At 32.8% G+C, this 20,991-nt stretch overlaps 1 protein-coding gene across 5 annotated transcripts in view; it reads right to left on the bottom strand.

Moving 5' to 3' along the window:
- Nucleotides 1–6,479: 6,479 nt before the first annotated feature.
- The window catches only part of LOC139493413 (uncharacterized), a 32,052-nt gene continuing 17,540 nt past the window's right edge, over nt 6,480–20,991 (bottom strand). For 4 of the 5 annotated variants that reach the window (XM_071281805.1, XM_071281807.1, XM_071281804.1 and 1 more), the window contains one exon: nt 6,480–10,306. In XM_071281805.1, coding sequence (XP_071137906.1) covers nt 8,346–10,229 — 1,884 coding nt within the window. In that variant the 5' untranslated portion in view covers nt 10,230–10,306 and the 3' untranslated portion in view covers nt 6,480–8,345. The remainder of the gene's footprint in view (nt 10,307–20,991) is intronic. The other variant, XR_011656998.1, reaches the window with a different exon arrangement.

The raw sequence follows: 20,991 nt of genomic DNA, 5'->3' as shown, positions 1-20,991 counted from the left end.
CGGAGTGCCTGCGGAGAATTACTGACCTTCGATAGGAAAACTGACAATCCTAGTTAATTAAGATTGGAGTCGGATGCAACTGCCTCGTACGGGATGCGGACTTACAACCTCAGTGTTAACTATTATTAGCTGTTTACTTAGTCATTAGTCGTCACTGTGGGGTTTCAAAATGTGTACAAAAGTAAAACAACAGCATATAAATGCAAAGTCTGGTTAAAAATCAATACCAAAATATAGTTGTTGCATGGTGAAAAAATCTCTGCTGAACCATTTGTAATATACCCTTAATAATTACTTGTTCTGTACTAGTAGTTATAACCAGGTATTTTGCAACAGCATAACATCCACGAATATGCTGTCTTTTCAGGTTCCATTTAAATCAAAATTTTAAAGTTTGTATTTATAAACAGTTATTGAAGATCGGTTCAGTCTATTTCCAGACTGTTCAGTAGTTTTTATCTATTTTTACACTTAAACATCATACTGAATTGTCTGAAATGCTACTGAATAGTACTGAATTGACGGCTAGCGATTTGTCTGGACAGTATTGAATTGACCGCAGTGGATTAGCACAACATTGATTGAAAGACTGAACATGACTGAATAATTTATTATTCAGACTTTTCAGATGATGTTAAGATCGAAATGACCGTGTCAGACTCAAATTCTTTTACTAGCGACATTCCACATAGCCAAATAAACGCTCTTCACAAGGGGTGTAATAAGAAAAGATAGGATAGGTTGAATCAAAATTCAAAGTGGAAGAAAGACAGAAAAAAAACATGGCAAAAAACTAAAAAGATACAAAACCTGCAACACACTATATAAAAAACTAAAGAATAGGCAAGACGACCCCAACGGAATAGGTTTCACATTTGTTTTGTGTAACGCATGCAATCTGACAGAATAAGTTGATGCATTTTGAAGCGCACTTAGAAGATCCTGTACTATGGCATTGTAACATATTGATGATTTGACCAGAATATTTGTAGAATACAGATAGTTATAAGTGGCGGATATAGGGGTCCAGGGGAACGATTAATGCATTTGAATGGGGACATATAGTTGGAACCCTCTCTTTATCCTGGGTTGGGAATCCCCCTTTTAAACATGGCTGGATCCGCCCTTGGTTATACTCAATTTTTTCGTTGTATGAGCATTACATATAGAAGCAAAATAGAACAGCCACACACACGGTACATTTATCTGCGCTTCTGCTTTTTTTTTATATCACCATATTAGTTCTATTATAATCGAAATAATTAATACAAGCTATATATTTGATAAATATTTTTGCACATGAAATTGTAACGTTCGGAATAAATTCGAATATAACGATCCAGGCCATGTGAAAAATTCCACATATCAATGGCTTGCATGATTTATTTCACAAATATACGCCAGGATTTTTATAGTTTGAACATCAATGGAAAGAAAACTACCTGTATCTTGATCTATATAAAATAAACAGAGACTAAAACAATATACAACTTGTACAAGTCCTTAAACTTTATTTCTAGAATATAACACCTACATATGGAATATACATTTCCCAACTTATTCGATATTCAAGAGCTTGCAGCTCCTACTCAGACTTTGCAAAACGTCACCAATGTCTGAGCAGAAAGTTGATGAACCAGGGGTATGTAAAAGAACGTCTCGTCCTTTTTCTAAAAAAGTTCATCGGAAGGTACCAAGAACTTGTTGATAAATATTCCGTATCAACTTACAAATAATACACGTTGGTCTTGAAGTATAGATTTTGCGTACTGACGTTGTTTATCATCTTAATAACGTGTTATATAATTCTTTTATTTGTCCTTATTAATATTACTTTTACTGTTAAGTCTGTTTTTTTGAGATATCCTTTTGACGTAACTCTGTGCTTATGTATCCCATCATACTTTGAACGACAAAATTATTTTATGATGTGACTCTATACCTATGTATGTTGTCATACTTTGAATGACAAAATTATTTTATCTATTAATATTATTTTTACTGTTATGTCTTTTTTTGTGTGACGTGACTCTGTACTTATGTATTCCGTCATACCTTGAACCACACTATTATTTTATTTATTATTATTACTTTTACTGTTAAGTCTGTTTTTGTTATATCTATTTTACGTGACTGTATTTATGTATCCCGTCATACTTTGAACGACAAAATTATTTCATGTCTACCTGTGCGAATTTCAAACGCGCAATTTTACACCAGTACTTAAAACACTGCATCCGTTGTGGGTGCATTTTACATAGATAAATAAAATCGTATAATATAAGCAAAGTGAGGATGTTAAATTTGATGTATGCCTTTTTGTGCTTCTTCGTTACATTTGTTGTTTTTATAGTGATTAAGATGATATTAACACAATATTGACTGCTGTACCCCTATTTTTTTTTTTACATTTTTACCTATTGTGTCTGTTTGTTTTGTTCACGTATCGGTGACAATATAATGGAATTTGATGCGACTGTCATACAAGTGAGAGGTTTAGCTAGCTATAAAACCAGGTTCAATCCACCATTTTCTACATCAGAAAATGCCTGTACCAAGGCAGGAATATGACAGTTGTTATCCATTCGTTTGATGTGTTTGAACTTTTGATTTTGCCACTTGATTGGGGATTCCCCCAAATTTTCATTAAATTTGTTTAATTGTCCCATACAAGTATATATATATGGTTTAATTGTGGGGATCGGAACAGTTTACAAGATAAAAGCACATTTTCAAATTGAAGGCGGTGGGATGACCTTCAGGGACTCGCCCTGTATTTTATTTGATTTGTTCTATTGTCCTGTTATCATTACTGAAGACCGCGTGTGTCTATCACTTACTGTTTTCAAGTAATTGTCATTTGGAAATTTTGTTTTCTTCCTTTTATTGGTTGACGATATGGCGATCTTTAACTTAAATGCAGACCATGCAATAACACTGAATGTCTGTTTTATATGCTGCATTTTGTGATTTTCTTTTCTACTGTGGAAGTGATGAGTATAGCCAGAGAACGAAAAAAAGCTTACGACTTGAATCTGAATCAGAAGAGCATTTAAAAGCTAGTCTTGGAGTTGAAGTCATAAAACTTTGCTCAGTGCTCGGAGCACCAAAATCATGCTCGAAACATGAAATCCAACATTTTGATTGGTTGATTTTGGAGTATGAGTAGTAAAATCGAATTCGGAAGTTTTATGACTTCAACCGATTGTATCTATTTTGTTATGAATTTATTGTACTCCAGCTGATTCTCGCGAAAAAGATTCTAATACGGGGGCTATTATGTTTTAAGTTTGTTTTGGTCGTACAACAAATAAGCGAGGCAATTTATCAGCTTTCGCCTCTCTCTGGTCGGCGACGGCATATAGTTGCCGGGGAGCAGGTTCAGCGACGGCCCAGCTAAAACCGGATAATTTAAAAATTATCGAAATGTAAATTGCATTGTCGCTTAATATCTATTACAAGTTGAGCATCAAACTGGTAAATAAAAACGAAAAGAAGTAATGAGTAAGAGTGAATCCTTTGCGGATTGGTTTACGTCGGAAAAAAGAAAGGAAGGTTAAACAAACGTATGTGCGGCCATAGATCAGATACCAACCTCAATGCAAACGACATTCTGTACCAGCATTTTAATCAGCCTGATCATTATATCGCTTCTATGACAGTTCGTATTATCGAAAAAATATACCACCAGACTAACAATCCTCAACATGCAACGCCTCTCCGTAGACAAAAAGAGGACTACTGGATTCGACAATTGGGAACTGCGACACCATATGGTTGCAATGATAAAATTGATGATATAGATATTCTATCTAGTCCTTTCTGTAGCTCGGTGAATGTGATGAATATTTTCAACTCTATTCCTCGACGTAGACGCAGTCATGGTCATCTTCATTATACATCACCTACTGTGCATGATGTCTCTTTAAATGACTTGCAGCCATTTATACAAAAGCCGTTAGGTATTCATCACATTCGCACGAAACTTTATTCACTAATCCTTTCAAAACTTCATCCTCTGTTCCATTTATGTTTGGAAACCACTGTTACAAACCCTCATTCAAACCAATACAAACTTACAGCTATCATTTCGGATATTGCAAGTCACAGAATTTTCAAACCTGTTCGCATTAAAAAGATGAAAAAGAGAAAAGATCTTTTCTTAAACGTTCCTTTGCCAACAAAGGTCGCGATGGCGTTAACTTAGGCAATATCCTTCATAATACATTATTTCAGTCGAAAATACCTCCTTATGTTAAAGATCAGTCTGTACCAATAATTTCTTATACCTATATCAAACCAGTTGCTACTAAATTTTCAATTACAAACACGTTTTGCAGGATCTCAACATTGACGACTTTAAGTCTAAACCTCCTGATTGCACCTGTGCTAGTTCCCAATTCACATATAATCTGGCTGGCCACGTTATTACCGGAGACCTCAACATTGTCAATAACACTTCCCCGCGAAATTCGCTATCCAAAATAACAAGGTCCGAAATATCGTGAGCCTTAAATCAATCAATTGGAAATACAACTTCAAAATACTGATGGATTCAGTCGAGGATTATGCCAGGCAATGGGCAAAACCCGAGAAAGAAGACGTAGATACTCTTTTCGAATGGATTAAGGCTGTGAAGTCGTTGATACAAATCCGAATTAAAAAACTAAATGGGTCTATCAATACTCAAAATGTTGCAAAACACTTGTCCTACCTCCATGACAAATATGTTATTGTCCCCGCAGATAAAGCCCCAAACAACATCGTTTTTGTGTGTAAATGTCATTACATAAACTGCTTGATAAATGAATACGTATTGACAATTCACTTGGAAACTCAACATATACCCTCACGACACGTACCAAAGAGGAAATCCTGGATAATCATAGGTCTGTTCTATGTTCCTTTTGAATTTTAACCAAAGATGAAGAACTGGATCTTCCATAACTGTATTGGATACCTAAACTACATAAATGTCCTTACAAACAACGGTATATTGATGTGTCTTCCAAGTGATCCACGAAAATACGAAACGTTATTGTGAAACCACCTATTCTAGAGGTGGCGTGAATCAGATGTGGATACTAAAAAAAACCAAAGATCCTTTAGAGTACATACAATATAAGACTCTCTCATCTTGCAATAGTATTAAAACATTTAACTTTTCTACACTTTACACAAGTATTCCCCATTCAAAACTAAAAGACAAATTGAAAGAGTTGGTATTACTTTGTGTCATAAAAAAGAATGACGAACGTAGATACAAGTATCTTGTCTTGGGGAGGGATAAATCATACTTGGTAAATAATCACTCTGATTCAAACAAAAAATTCTCTGAAACTGATATCATCAAGATGCTTGATTTCTTGATTTACAACATATTTGTTACGTTTGGAGGACGTGTTTTTCAACAGACTGTCGGAATTTCAATGGGAACCAATTGTGCCCCTCTTCCTGCCGACTTGTTTCGTTATTATTATGAGGCTGACTTTATACAGGAACTTCTTAAGAAGGAGGATAAGAAGTTAGCAATATCCTTTAACTTTACGTTCCGCTATACATATGATGTTCTCTCACTAAATAATATGAAATTTGGTTACTATGTTGAATGAATCTATCCCATCGAACTAGAGATAAAGGATACTACAGATACAGTTAATTCTGCCTCATATCTAAACTTAAATCTAGAAATTGACAATGAGGATCGATTGAAAACAAAACTTTACGACAAAAGAGATGATTTCAGCTTCCCAATTGTGAACTTTCCATTTCTATGTAGCAACATCCAGCAGCGCCTACATACGGAGTATATATCACCAATTGATACGATATTCCCGGGCTTGTATTTCGTATCATGATTTCCTTGATAGAGGATTGCTGCTCACAAGGAAGCTATTAAACCAAGAGTTTCAAATGAGGAAGTTGAAATCATCCCTTCGTAAATTTTACGGACGCCATCACAAGTTGGTTGACCGTTATGGAATAACCTTTTCACAGATGATATCGGATATATGTTCCTTATGTCGTAACTACAACACCCTCCCCTTTTCACGAATGTGACTTGCCGAATTAGACTATTTACCGGATTTGTAATACATAAGAAACACGACGAGTGCCACATGTGGAGCAGGATCTGCTTACCCTTCCGAAGCACCTGAGATCACCCCCAGTTTTTGGTGGGGTTTGTGTTCGTGTTGCTTAGTCTTTAGTTTTCTATGTTGTGTCATCTGTACTATATATTATTTGTCTGTTTGTCTTTTTATTTTTGGTCATGGCGTTGTCAATTTGTTTTCGATCTATGAGTTTGACTGTCCCTCTGGTATCTTTCGTCCCTCTTTTATGTATCCGAAGTCAAAATTAATAGACATGTAGAAACATGTACCATCCTAGTCAGCACACATAAAACAAAGATCTACTACAAAAGTACTGATTTGTTTTTGTTTTCATTTACCAACTTGGCGTTTAAAAGAAATGAAACATTGAAGTCCTTCCTTTTTAATAGTCAATTTACAAACAAGTGTAATTTTGATAAGCAAATACTTAATGAACAAAGTAAGATACGGACACAACAATTGCTTTTATACACGTTGTATATATGTGTTGGGAAGCAAAATAATCATATGCGATCATTTATATTTTTCAATTTTATTTTTGGGACAACACCCTCATATCTCACCTGTCGTATTCGTTCTAAACTGTAGGTGTAGACAATAATTTATTATTGAAAAGGTCTATTAAAAGTTTGCAATTATCGCATTGATGATTTGGACAAATCAAGACCAATGTCTTGCAAGTTTCGTACTTTTGGGACGTTGTCAGTTTGAGACGCTATTAAAGTCTTCTCAAAAACCAATTGATAATTTTCTTATTCTGTATTCAAACATTTTATCATATATAAAAGCAATTTTAATGCTTCTCCTTAGAAGCCTTTAAAATAAAAAGTACGGTTCGGACTCATTTTACAATTAGTAGACAAAACAGAGAAAAACAATTGTGATATTCGCGATCTAATCATGTCCCGAAATATTTCTCCTCAATGTTATATGCAAATGACAGAAATGAAGATAACAACCGTAAATATTTCTTGAATAATTTACTAAATTATCTTATCTTTATAATTGTAAAACTATTTTATATCAAATAAGTACCATTTTTTAAAACTGTAAACACAATTTAGCACATGGAACAGCATCTGAAAATTAAACAACTCAAATCAACATCAAAGTTCACTATCTATAGCGGTTATTTTGGTGAACGTTGTAGATAGTAAACTTGAAATTGATAGTAAAAACTATATATATATATTACATGTATTGGTATGGATAAAAAAACAGAATTAACTGTTAAACTGGATCTTAAAAACAAATGATATACACTATTGTTATTATTATTTCAAAATTCTTTACTACAAATAGGTTTTTTTTTCGTCTTCAGGTAATGCCTATTATACTTAAACTTCAATGTCGAAGCTCTAGTAAAGTATCACTATGAAACACTTTCTGAGTACTCAGGAACGTTGTCAGTTTTTGTTTTTCAATTTATGAGTTTGAATGTCCCTCTGGTATCTTTCGGCTCCCCTTTGCAGTATATTTATGTTCTTATAATACAGAAAAACGAGAAAATGATTGAAATAATTAGAAAACAAAACAAATAACTCATTTTGGAAACTAGGGTGAAGGTTACAAAAATTGTTCTATCCCCTAGTACCTTTGCCTTCTGTGTGCAAACGTTTTTGTCATAATATTTTTGACTTTGAAGTTCCGTAACGTAGCTAACTGTTTTAAAGGCGAATTTTCTTCTATCCAGCGTTCCCTCTTTTAAATACAGTGGCATTCCAAATACCTTTCCCTTAATATTAATCGACTTTTCTAGCAGAACCTATCTACGTGTTTTTGTTGCAGTGGTATTGTTATCATTGAAAAGAGCTTTTGGTTCTTTTCCAATGGTCTTTTGGAGTTCTAACTATGATCTCAAGTGATGCTGTCTGCTTGTAATTTTCTACATTAGCCCTTTATGGTTCTTATTATTATCTAAAGTGACGGTGTCTGTTTGTTATTCTTCTTTTTTTAGTTTTTTTGGAGTTATTACTTTGATCTCAAGTGACAATGTATGATTCTTACTTCTTTCTTCAGTCTTTTTGTAGTTCTAAATCAAGTCTTAAGCAACGGTTTCTGGTTTTTATTTTTTCTCTCTCAATCTTTTGGAGTTCTAACTTAAATCTCAAGGCATGCTATATTGTTTTGTGCTTGATGATGTTTGACATTTTGTTTTAAAAGCTCCGTCATTTTTTACTATAAAAGTTAGGACTGTACCTCTAGTGTTGTTTCTTTACAATAACAATATGGTTATAAATCCCTATCATCAATACAAGCAGACTGGTTCCCGTATCTATTTGCTCGGATTATTTTATCTAAGATAATAAAGTTGTTCGTTTGAGTGATCTCTGTAGTGACTTCAAATATTCCCTCGCTTGGCATCACTTCAAATATGATAAAATAACGTTGCTTTTTGTCTAACTTGGGTTTGTACAAATATTGCCATATAGCTTTATTCTTCCCTGGTTCTAAGTGTTTCAGATTAGAATGAATTAATTTTGCTTGATGAATCTTTTTCAAGATAAGTACAGCACACTTTGATCGATGAGGTTTGAAATAATTGTTAATGGTTCCTACGACGGAACTAGTAATATTTTCAATAACGGCATTATTTGTAGGAATAGCTTCTGATGTATAGCAGGCACAGCTTGATTCGGGAATAAGTGCATCGGTACAAGTCCTGTCTTTCGGAATTTCATTAAATAAACTAATTCCCGAATTTTTAATTGCTTCAGTACCCTTTGGTTGAGGGTTGTAACTATTGGTAGCTATATCAATTAAGGTTTTATGGAGATCCAATGGTGACGTCAGACGATTGATATTAGTTTGTAAGTTGTGATCTATATGAGGATATTTTTTCTTCAAAATAGTAGGCAGAACTATGGAAAAGAAAGGCAGTTTTGCTTCAATACGACCAATCGGTGTATTCCTTATCCTATCAATCATTGTCCCATGGTCACTCATAAAAAACAAAATAGACCTTTTCAAGTGGCCACCTTCTTTCAAAAAGACTAGAAAATTATAAAAATCAGCATCTCCTAACTTCAGAAAGTTCGAAAACTCGTGTCCTATCTCGTTCAACCAGGACATCGCAAACTTCCTGTTGTTTTTGTACTTATTCAAAAAACGTTTAAAATAATTTATTTGAATGACATGCTTCGGACTATCGCCATAACAAAGAGCGGATGTACCTCCTAGAGCAATATCTTTATTTTCTAAAGTCATAAATATCTCAGTGATTATTGACTGGTATATTCGCTCGGAATTTATCCCAAGATAAAATAGTCGAAGGTAATGATCCCCTGGAGATTCATTAAATCCACGAGCTACATAATTAAACGTTGAAAGTCTAGGATAATCCTCAGAATACATCGTTGCTGCGCCTCTTTCTGAAAATTTCTTCCAGACAAATGGTTGATTGTCAAAAAACGTTTTCTTGTTGAATGGTGCACTATAATTTCCTGTTAAAAATGCCATAAGGTTAGGATATGAATTATGGCCTACTTTTGTATAACCATTAAAAACATAAGCGCCAAGTTTTTGTTCAAGATATGTTAGTGTTTTGGGAAGTTCGCGAATAGCAGCAAGTCTTGACATACTGTCTACTCCAAATATCAGAACACTAAAGCTATCCTTATCTGACTTAAAATATTTTTGTTTTTTCTTTATATGGTAATGTAATCGTTCATAGATATTTTTTCCTTCAAAGACACATACTACCTTTGCAAAATCAGATTCCATCAAAGCACTACGTGACACATTGAACCATACTGAAGTACCAAACAAAATTTCGTCATCGCTTAGTTGTTTTCGAATCACACTTTGATAGTAGCATTCAATATGTTTTCCTTTTGTTCGATTTTTGTTTATATGTATCATCTCATCGTCATCAATATAAACTAATTCAGTGTTTTTGGCACAAACAATAGGATTTGGTTTCCAAAAGAACGGCAATATCGATTCATCGAAAGGATTTACTTTTGGAATTTCACATTTCTCGTTCGAATTTATATTAATGAAATTAAATTGAACACCGTTTTCTATATGCAACTTGAATCCATATAAAAAAAGTAAACAAAGCAAAAGAAGCACTTGCTTTCGTCGCGTGCAGTAATATATCTTCAAAGCTCTCATAGTGAATACGTACAGACAAAAAACTTTCCTGGCTAAAGATGCTCCTCTCTCATTCAACACAAGAACATGTTATTACTCTGAAAAAGAAATGACAAATGTGATGATATTCCTTTTTGGTTTGCATTTTACTGGATTTCCCCCACATGTTAAACTAGAAACGGGTAGTAAACTAATAAAGTAGACAACGTGATGATTTCAGTTAAATGTTAATAAGTTTCGCTGGATTGTCTTCCCTACCGTTCCAACTAAATTAAGAAGTATATATTTTTTGTTATTGCATTAACTGAGTCATATTACAATAATGTTTAACATTACAACAAAGGCGAACATAATAAATAAATAGTTGGTGCATAAAAGGTCACAATTCGATGACCGAAAAATCTGAAAACTTAATGGAAAAAAACTGGCAATAATACACAGAATGAACTCCAACTACGAACACGAAACATCCCAAATATCAACCAGGGAATACTTAATTTCTACTCCATTAGTTGCTCATATTCGTGATATTCAGGTCAATTAAGATGAAAGTCAGTGCTAATAAGCAGTTGGTGGTACGTAATACAGTGTATGACAAAAACGAGGACGGGATTGTTGACATGACAATTTGAACAAACTCGTTAACTGTCATCTGTTACACGTATATTCATAGCGGCTTAACAAATCTATGAAGCGGTCGAACTTGACCATTAACAAATTATTGGTAAACATTTAAACAAAGATTCTTTTTTGAATTGTTATTGATAACTACTGGAGTAAGCACACATATTTTCATCGTTTTTATAAGCCTTTACTATGTGTAATCAAATATGGCATATTTATTACATTTAAGTCTTATTACAAAGAATCAATGAATATCTTAGTTGATGGAGAGCATGTACTTTACAGCAAATACTCTTATGAGTAAAAGTCAAAATACTGCTTGTTCCATATTAAACATACTTATGTATAAACTTGACAGAGTCTTAGTTTTTTTTTCTATATGATATAAAAACTAGATTGACGAATAAAAGTAATTGGTCATTTATTCAAAATCATAAAATACAAATAAAACATTTGACATAAAAGTTCATAATTGACTTGAAGTTATTATACATATCTAATACGAAATCATATCAACTAAAATCATATCCATGGATTAAATGACAAAGAATGGCAAAGGTGAGGAGAAAAGTCAGCCACATGTGTACTCTTATGTTGGACTATGGCGACGTGAATACAACTTATATATAACTTGTTAGTTTGGAAGCATGATAGTCTTATACACACAAAAATAGCACTATATGTTTCTAAAATGTTTCCACGTTGAAATAAAACATAAGAGATTCAAAGAATTATAATCATATGTTAAATACTTTTAAAATATCTCTTGCTGATTAACATGATACAGCATGTAAATCTTATTTCAGACAGAGCCACAGCAATAAAGTTACAATAATCATCATTTTTTACATTTCGACTTACATCTAGACATTTAATAACATAAACTTCTAAATATTGAAGTACACACAATTTGTATTAGTACAGTAGTTAACCAAAAACTATTTTTGCCTCATTTGAGAGATCTGAAACTATTAATAAATTGCGGTTCATCTTTAATCTTAAAACAAAACATAAGTACATGTTTACAAAGACCTGACTTCTTTCTATATATAATGTTTCATGTTTGACTCTTTCTATTATGATCGAAGTTGTATAAAGATGGATAAATTTCTTAAAGAAAACAAGGTTTTGGTTTGAAATAAGTAAATGAAGTTCTAGTTTAGTACTTTTTATTCTTTAATTTTTGTTCCCAATTGATTTTTACTTTTTCAAATTTTGCTTAACATCTGAATTTTGAATATTCAGCTTTTTAGAAATTTAATGAAAGGATGAATACCAGCTTTCGATATTAATAGTAATATTTCATAATGATAACATCACTATAAAATAAAACGGGAATCTACCAAGCTAGATGACTTTTTATCTACAATTAAAATGATAGTTCAAATATACCTCAGATACCTCGAATTGTATTTTTATAAAAACAATAAAAAAAATCACATAAAAACCATTCCTATAAATGTATTGAAATAAATGTTCATTTTGTTCCTGGCATGCTGCAGAGCTAGTTTTGAATATACATGTAATTGATCTGCCAAAAATTCTAAAAGGTTCTAAATATGTGGTCGTAATTGAGTCGAAATACTTGGATTGGAAGAAGAAATATATCGTTGAAATCTAAATAGAGCTTTTAGTTATTTCTTGTATAATTCATCTTTACCTTGCGTTTAAAGTCATCGGAATGTATAATTTATGCATAGTAAATACTTTTAAAAAACTGTTAACAAATACACTATATCTGTCTTAAAAGAGAAATTTTCTTTTAACTATATTTACCAGGTTAGGTAATAAAATATAAACCTTGGTTTTTGATAGATTGACCTCTAAAGACAAAAAAACATTTAGTACAACATTGGGATAAACCATCATGTCGTTTATATATCATTATATATAATTTGAAAAATTGCACATTTCCATTTAAAAGGCAAGGCTGAAACACATAACACGATCTAATAAAAGTACCGAAGTACTGACATCTATATGTGTATAACAGTGGTGCACATATTCTTTTCTGATGATATCGTACAGTAGGAGGAAAGCAGGCTCCGTCCTGCAACGATTCGTATTTTCTAATGAGCATGAGTTGTGCAGGCAACCATATTACTATATTTTACCGGTAAATGTGTTAGTCATCTGCATATTTACGTACTCAATAAACGTGCATATTTACGTACTCAATATACGTGATATAAATTTGTGTACAATGTAAGTTATTTGGAAACATGTTTTGTTTGTATTGATCTACTATGTATGTTCATTTTAAAGATTTTTCATCACCTGGTTTTTAAGACATTTACCTATTATGGTCCAATATTAGAAAACATGATTGAATCAGCATGTCAAATAACCTTTATAATTCAACTTTTGATGAAATCAAACACATTTTGCACCGCAATGTGGACAATTTGTTACTGGTCCAAAATCTAAACACACGATAAGGTTCACCGTTTCAAAGGACCCAATATATTAAATTTGTGTTGAGATCAAACAAAATTTTATTTTGGAACACAATTTTAACTGGATTGAATCAATTGTTTATACATGTTTAGATGCAACATATCGAAGAACCCAAAGTATTCAATTTTGGTTCATCTCAAACTAATTTTTATTTTGGACCGTTATAGGACCCAATCATGGACCAATTTGAAAAAATGGCCTAAACCTAAAACAAAATCTATATACTCTGTTAGATTAGGTATATCAAATTCTTGATGATATAAAACAAAAATCATTGTTGACTCAAATGGGGCAAGAAACCCAAAATATACTCTTAGATTCAGCATATTAAAGAACCCACAGAATTCAAAACTTTGAATTTTAAACACCAGTATAATTGGTCACGTTATCGGCAATTCATACAAAGTATAAGAAAAGTTTTGTTTTTTGTTCATCTTTTCCATCCTGTGATTACGTTACTAGTGTCTGAGCAGAAAGTTGATGAACCAGGGGTATGTCAAAGAACGTCTCGTCCTTTTCCTAAAAACGTTCTCCGGATGGTGCAAAGACCTTGTTGATACATATTCCGTATCAACTTCACGATTAATACACGATGGTCTTGAAGTATAGATTTTAGGTACTGACGTTGTTTATCATTTTAATAACGTGTTATAGTATTCTTTTATTTGTCTTTATGAATATTACTTTACTGTTTAGCATGGTTTTTTTTAGGGATGGCAACGAGTACTCGAGTACTCGGGTACTCGCTTGGAAGGCCGAGTACTCGGGTACTCGCTTGGAAGGCCGAGTACTCGAGTACATTTTTAGTACTCGGATACTCGTTTGCCTGTTTTAAATCTTGAGATATTTCTCTTCACATTTCCACTCACTTTAGTTCCGTTGAAGTATTACGGATAATATCCACCATGTTGACTACCTGTACGTATAACATGACTGAATGTTGATTTATATGATGTCCTTGTATCGGTGATAGTAAATTTAGTAAATGTTTTAACTTGTTTGAGATATCGAAAACCCTAGTGTTATAACTTTTCAGTAATACAGATTTCTTTCGTTAACATCAGATACGTTGTTACATGTGCATACAAGAGCGAATCGAACAAGTTGAGATAGATATAAACACCAGAAGAAGTTGACAAGGGAACATCACCATGTATCTAAACATGGATAAAAATAGGAAATGAAAAATCCTCTTTTTTTTATCATAAATAAAGATAAAGACTGATAAATCATAAAGTTATGTAGACAAAATAACAAAATAACCATGTTTGATTTAATGTATAATTTACTTCATAAGTTGAAGCCTGTTAAAATAATATATACTAGAACACACCCGCGAAATCGCAGGCATTCAGAGCGTAGTTTAAAGTATGTTAAGTGTTGTTGGAAGAATTTTGTAAAATATTGAATGACTGGAGAATTTCAGCAAAAGTATCATAGGTTATTGGGGACAGGAAAATGTATTTTTATGCCCCACCTAGTATAGTAGAGGGGCATTATGTTTTCTGGTCTGTTCGTCCGTCCGTCCCATTTCAGGTTAAAGTTTTTGGTCAAGGTAGTTTTTAAAGAAGCTAAAGTCCAATCAACTTGAAACTTAGTACACATGTTCCTTATGATATGATCTTTCTTATTTTAAAACAAAATTAATCTTTTGACCCCATTTTCATGGTCCACTGAACATAGAAATTAAAAGTGTGAGTTTCAGGTTAAAGTTTTTGGTCAAGGTAGTTTTCAATGAAGTTTAAGTCCAATCAACTTGAAACTTAGTACACATGTTCCCTTTTGGTTGATCAATTTACTCTAAAGGCCAAATAAGATTTTTTTATCCAATTTCACGGTCCATTGAACATTGAAAATGATAATGCGAGTGGGGCATCCGTGTACTTTGGACACATTCTTGTATTTTATCCCTCCTCCGTTAATTTCCAAAAATCCCAATTTTTGGTTTTCTATCAATTTCAATATGAAAATACATTTAGTATGTTATGAACATTTAAGAAAGGAGCCTGTAATTCAGTAGTTGTCGTTTGTTTAAATGTGTTACATATTTGTTTTTCGTTCATTGTTTGTACATAAATAAGGCTCTAGTTTTCTTGATTGAATTGTTTTACATTGTCATTTCGGGCCTTTTAAAGCTGATTATGTGGTATGGGTTTTGTTCGTTGTTGAAGGCGGTACGGTGACCTATAGTTGTTAATTTCTGTGTCTTTTTGGTCTCTTGTGGAGAGTTGTCTCAACATGGCAATTATACCACATCTTCTTCTTTTTGTAATCAATGAATTTTGCATAGGCGGAATCAGAGGGGGCTGGGAGCCCGCCCCCTCTCTTTCGTGTGAAAAATTTGATTGATTCTATAGGGAATCACTGAAGCGTGACTGAAGCAGCCCCCCCCCCTTTTACAAAAATTTCTGGATCCGCCACTGTTTTGTAAATAAACTCATCATAGATACCAGGACTTAATTTTATATATGTTACAATGAATTAGTATAATCAGGGATTATGTAGAATCCCTAAAATTTTCAGGGATTATGTATCATCACTGGTTAGTTTAGGGATTATATATAACCACTACAATTTTCAGGGATTATGTATAATCATTAGAAAAAACGTCAGGGATTATACAGAATAACTGAAATGATACTAAAATATATAACGGTGTCTTCCCATTTATCCAACTTTTTAAATTTTTATTTTTGTTAATTATTGGGTTGTTTGTTTAGTAATAATAAGGTGCCTTTCTAAAATTTGACAATAAATTTGTTCCTGTATGTTTTTTATATTATTTAAAATATATATATATTACATTAATGTAAACATTCATAAGATTGTCAGTTCTATCCCGAATTTGTCAATTAAAACAGCAAAAGACGTAGAAATATCTGAATGTTTTGGTATTTGAGCAAGTGTAAAATCATTTGTTCCCCGGACTAATGCTATACCGACCAGAAACTTAAAATTTTACGACACTAGAGAGACAAAAGTCAATAATCAACCGAAGTTAAGTTAAGTTAAGTTATTTAATATTATCCTGCAATTGGGTGTTCTACTATACAGATACAGCCCAACAGATATCGCTATGCAGTATCTGTATACTATACAGATATCGCTTTAGAGCTCCGCCCACTGCCGGACTGAGGTCGTGTTCACATTGACCTAAACTCGGTGTTGTGTAAGTGTAACTCACATGTAAACTAAACAAAACTACGTTCCCATTAATTTTCTTTGGTTACATCTTCTGACATCAGACTCGGACTTCTCTTGAACTGAATTTTAATGTACGTATTGTTATGCGTTTACTTTTCTACATTGGCTAGAGGTATAGGGGGAGGGTTGAGATCTCACAAACATGTTTAACCCCGCCGCATTTTTGCGCCTGTCCCAAGTCAGGAGCCTCTGGCCTTTGTAAGTCTTGTATTATTTTAATTTTAGTTTCTTGTGTACAATTTGGAAATTAGTATGGCGTTCATTATCACTGAACTAGTATATATTTGTTTAGGGGCCAGCTGAAGGACGCCTCCGGGTGCGGGAATTTCTCGCTATATTTAAGACTTGTTGGTGACATTCTGCTGTTGTTTTTTTCTATGGTCGGGTTGTTGTCTCTTTGGCACATTCCCCATTTCCATTCTCAATTTTATGAAGTGTAAATCATGTTTTGTCTACATGCAGTCGATACTCGATGTGGGCCTTGTGTAGATTAAGTGTAAACAAAACTAGGCATTTAAAACATTAGTTTCACCGTGCATATTTAAGGAAGAAACGATTTTTTAATAAAATTGATATTTATAGCAATTATTTATGAAGTCCTTTACAGAAATATTTGTCTCAACTTGATATATTTATTTGTTTTGTTTAGAAATAAAACTTAACGTAGCTTTATTAAGCCCTTATCAAGACCCAAAGCAGCATCATTGCTGAACACATAATTCATTTGAAAATCAAAGTCTTTCCGAATTGACTTAACTTACACAGACATATTTGCCACTGGTCTTTACTCTAACAACGATTCACTCATAAAATTACTTAAAAAGTGTGAGGTAAATGTATTGTTTGTCTAGTATCTCGGATCCGTGAAATTACACTTAAAAAGTAAAAAAAAAAACATTACCCCCACCCTTTGCCAAATACTTCTTGGAGAAGAAATACCATTTGAACAAACAGAAAAGACAGAAATATAGTGATCCCTAATATATCAATCCTTCTTCTTCGTCTGTAAGCACGCTGTTGCAGCCTACGTTTTCTAATGCTTAATCGAGACATCTTTAGTATCTTTAAACTACTGCAAATCATCAAAATGGCTTTCATAAAGAAGCAACCACTTAACTTTAAAAAGGGGGGGATTTTGTTTATTGATTTGAGTCAGAATTTTGCCGTGCAAACGTTTTATTCCGGTGTTTTTTTTCGATGCTGGTAATCAATTTTTCTTCTTCAACATTTAACACTATAATGTATGGGGAAACTCTTGATTCAGAATATTTTTTATCATCTGTAGGACCAGAATTGTTTTCTTTATCCAATTGGGGTTCGGAATATTTCCATCCCCCCTATTTAGAGTCAAATGGTCGTTCCCTTACTGCTAGAAAAATTGTCCGAAAATGTTTCATTCGATTCTACGAAATGAACATTTAAATGACATAGAGTTTACAAATGTGAACAAATCTTATGTACAGGTAATTAAACAAGGTGTATAGATGTGAACAAATTTAATGTGAAACCAATGTCCAGTTCATTAAACTAATTGTAAACAAGTTTACTGTACATGGAATTTGGTGTGAACACGGCCTGAGTATTGTATGAACCTGCGTTACCTCAGAATGTGTATTGCAATGGCATTCCAATGACGTATTAATTGCGAATTAACGATTACTTTTACACGTTTTGCTTGTTTTCAAACATTTCTTTAGAGCAATAAGAATCACACCATTTTTCTGACATCATACACACATGAATAGCAGTCTTTTCTACGATGACAACTATCGATTTCAAAACTTGGATGTGTATGATTGTGAAACAAACACAACTATGTCAATTTCAGCATGCATGTTTAGTGAATGTCGAGTCTGAAGCGAAGGACAACTCGAACACTCCTGTTTCAAATTGGACAGTGTTTTGTTATTTGTTTTTACTTTTGAAATTAGTTGTTATTTTAAAATAGATAAGTATTCACATTGACCGATGTATTATGGTTGACCATTCGAGATTCTTTTTTGCGAACCCTTATTTAGCTGAATGTGTGATTACTGTATCGTATTACTACACGGGCCTCAAGGGATTTCAAATCGTAAATAAATGCAAAACATGTGTTTTTGTGTCTTTCAAAACACAAATAATTTAGGGAATTAATTGCAGGATAAAGACAATAGCTGTTTAGTGTCTTTTAATATCAGCTGCATTTGTACTCGGCTCGAAACAGGTGTCATAGCTCGCTAAAAGCTCGCATACACCTTGTTTCCTAGCCTCGTACAAATACAGCTGATATTTACAGCTTTTACATTAATGCTAGCAAGACAAATCTTTGTTTGGCTTGCTTGCTTTGTTTGTTTTACCATGCTTGAGCAAACATTGATACAAACAAAGCAAGCAAGCCAAACAAAGATTTGTCTTGCTAGCATTAATGTAAAAGCTGTAAAGACACTAAATAGTTATTGTCTATTTATATAAATCAACCGTCGTTGCACGGGACTTGTACCGTTGCCCGGTCTGATTGCATTGATATCTGTATCGTTAGCGAGAGCCTTATCCCCACTGCTACCGGGGTTAACATTATCAGTTGGCAAATCAAGCCATTTAAACTGTACTTTGAAAATGATTGAAATATATGTGTAACCGGAGGCAATCATGTTTGTTGGTTTCAATCTGTGTTTCGATATATGAACTAGATTTTATGTTTGGTACGTTAATGTCGACGGATTCATTGAACGACGATGCCTAAGTAATGCCCATATATTTGAAATAAATTCAATATACCAATATAGTAGTACAGATTCGAAGTCAAACCAAGAGATAACAAGACCACATAACAACAACTACTTCCGGGTTCTAGGACCTGAGTCTCTGTTTCTTAAATCAGTGAGACGATAAAGTTTTCATATTTTAATTTACACTAAAACATATATATTTGCGCAAGTATATCTACACAAAACAACATACAATATTCACAATAAATTATTCCCTTAAATAAATTCCCCTAAGTTATATTTGCAAAATTATAATCTTAACCCTTATTTAATCGTAAAGTTACATCCTATTCCTATCTATATATTAAATCCTACATATTAAATGAACAGGTTTTATTTCCGAGGTGTGGCGAAGCCAAAAAAAGGTAAAAATTAAGTAAATGGGACAAAATTATCTCCCTTACATTTAAATGCACCTACCTTGTTAGTCTCTTTAACAGACTGTGGCTCTCTAAATGATTAAGCCATTTGAATGGGTAAAACGTTTGTATATATAGTGCCAGAGCACCTAAATTTAGTGACATAATAGTATCCAATAGGATTTAAGTTTAGAAATCAAACCAATTAAATTTTCCTTTACTTATTTGTTATTAAAACGTAAAATGGCGTACTCCTAAAAGTCGAATCAAGCTTAGCCTATGTAAAATTCCGAGATACGACATTCGGAACCTCTCTAAATAGCAGTCATTTACACACGAGAAGAATTTCTAAATAATTTCATGAAAATACAGTAAATTATGGCTAATAAGTTATTTAAAAAGTATAACAAAGTGACAAGCAATGTCCGGGTTAATTAATGTTCATAAAAGTGAAACGGGAAATTGACAGGACACAGAGTAAGTTACCTCGGTTTATTTTGAAAAATATTTGGTTTGAAATTCCCGGCAAATACGTCGAGATAATTATAAAAAATATATGCGTCTCCGCTACATATGAAATAAGACATTAAAAATCTTGATAAAACTAAAGGGGGGTCTCAACACTTGCAGGTGCGTGTAGCTCACAGCTTAAGGATATGAGGAAAAGTAAATGTGTTATATAAATCACAAGTCTACTACCAATAATTATGCACACTTTTTAGAATTTCGTAAAATTTTCGTTTGTGTACCTTTTCTCATGGACTGGCTCATATCAGACTAATACCCTTAATATTGTATAACGTTAGGCATAATATATTGATATGAAAGACACAAAAATATTGAAATGATAAACACAATATAATTAAATGATAAGCACAATATAATTAAATAATAACCAAAATATATATTGAATAATTGATGTTTTGTTTTTAATACTGACTTTATCAGCAATAATATCAAGCGAGCCCTTTTTGATATTTACTGTATCAGTATTAATAATATCAAGCGAGCCCACAAGGGCGGGTTGATGAAGTTAGTATTAAAATATTAACATGATTAAATGGCATAATAATTTTTTTTATCGTATTGTTTTAGCAATTGTTTTTAGGTTGAGATATGAATTAAACTGAAATTGTCATCAAAACTATTTTTACGCGTACAATCTTTTTGATAAATGTCAATTTTATGCACAATATTTAAAAAATAAACATTTTATTTACAAACTAGATTTGGATGGCATCGACTATTACACATTTGTCCTGTTTTTTTACATGTATATCTATTAAATTCATATTTGTTTTTACCACAATATCAACATTTAAAAAACCTTGTCCTCCATATCCAATCATATTTTACGGCACGTCTCAGAGAAACAGAATTTTCAGCACA

Source organism: Mytilus edulis, chromosome 10 (assembly GCF_963676685.1).
Source record: "Mytilus edulis chromosome 10, xbMytEdul2.2, whole genome shotgun sequence".
NCBI lineage: Eukaryota > Metazoa > Mollusca > Bivalvia > Mytilida > Mytilidae > Mytilus > Mytilus edulis.
Note: the sequence above shows the minus strand (reverse complement) of the source record. Positions and strands in the feature narration are given on the sequence as shown.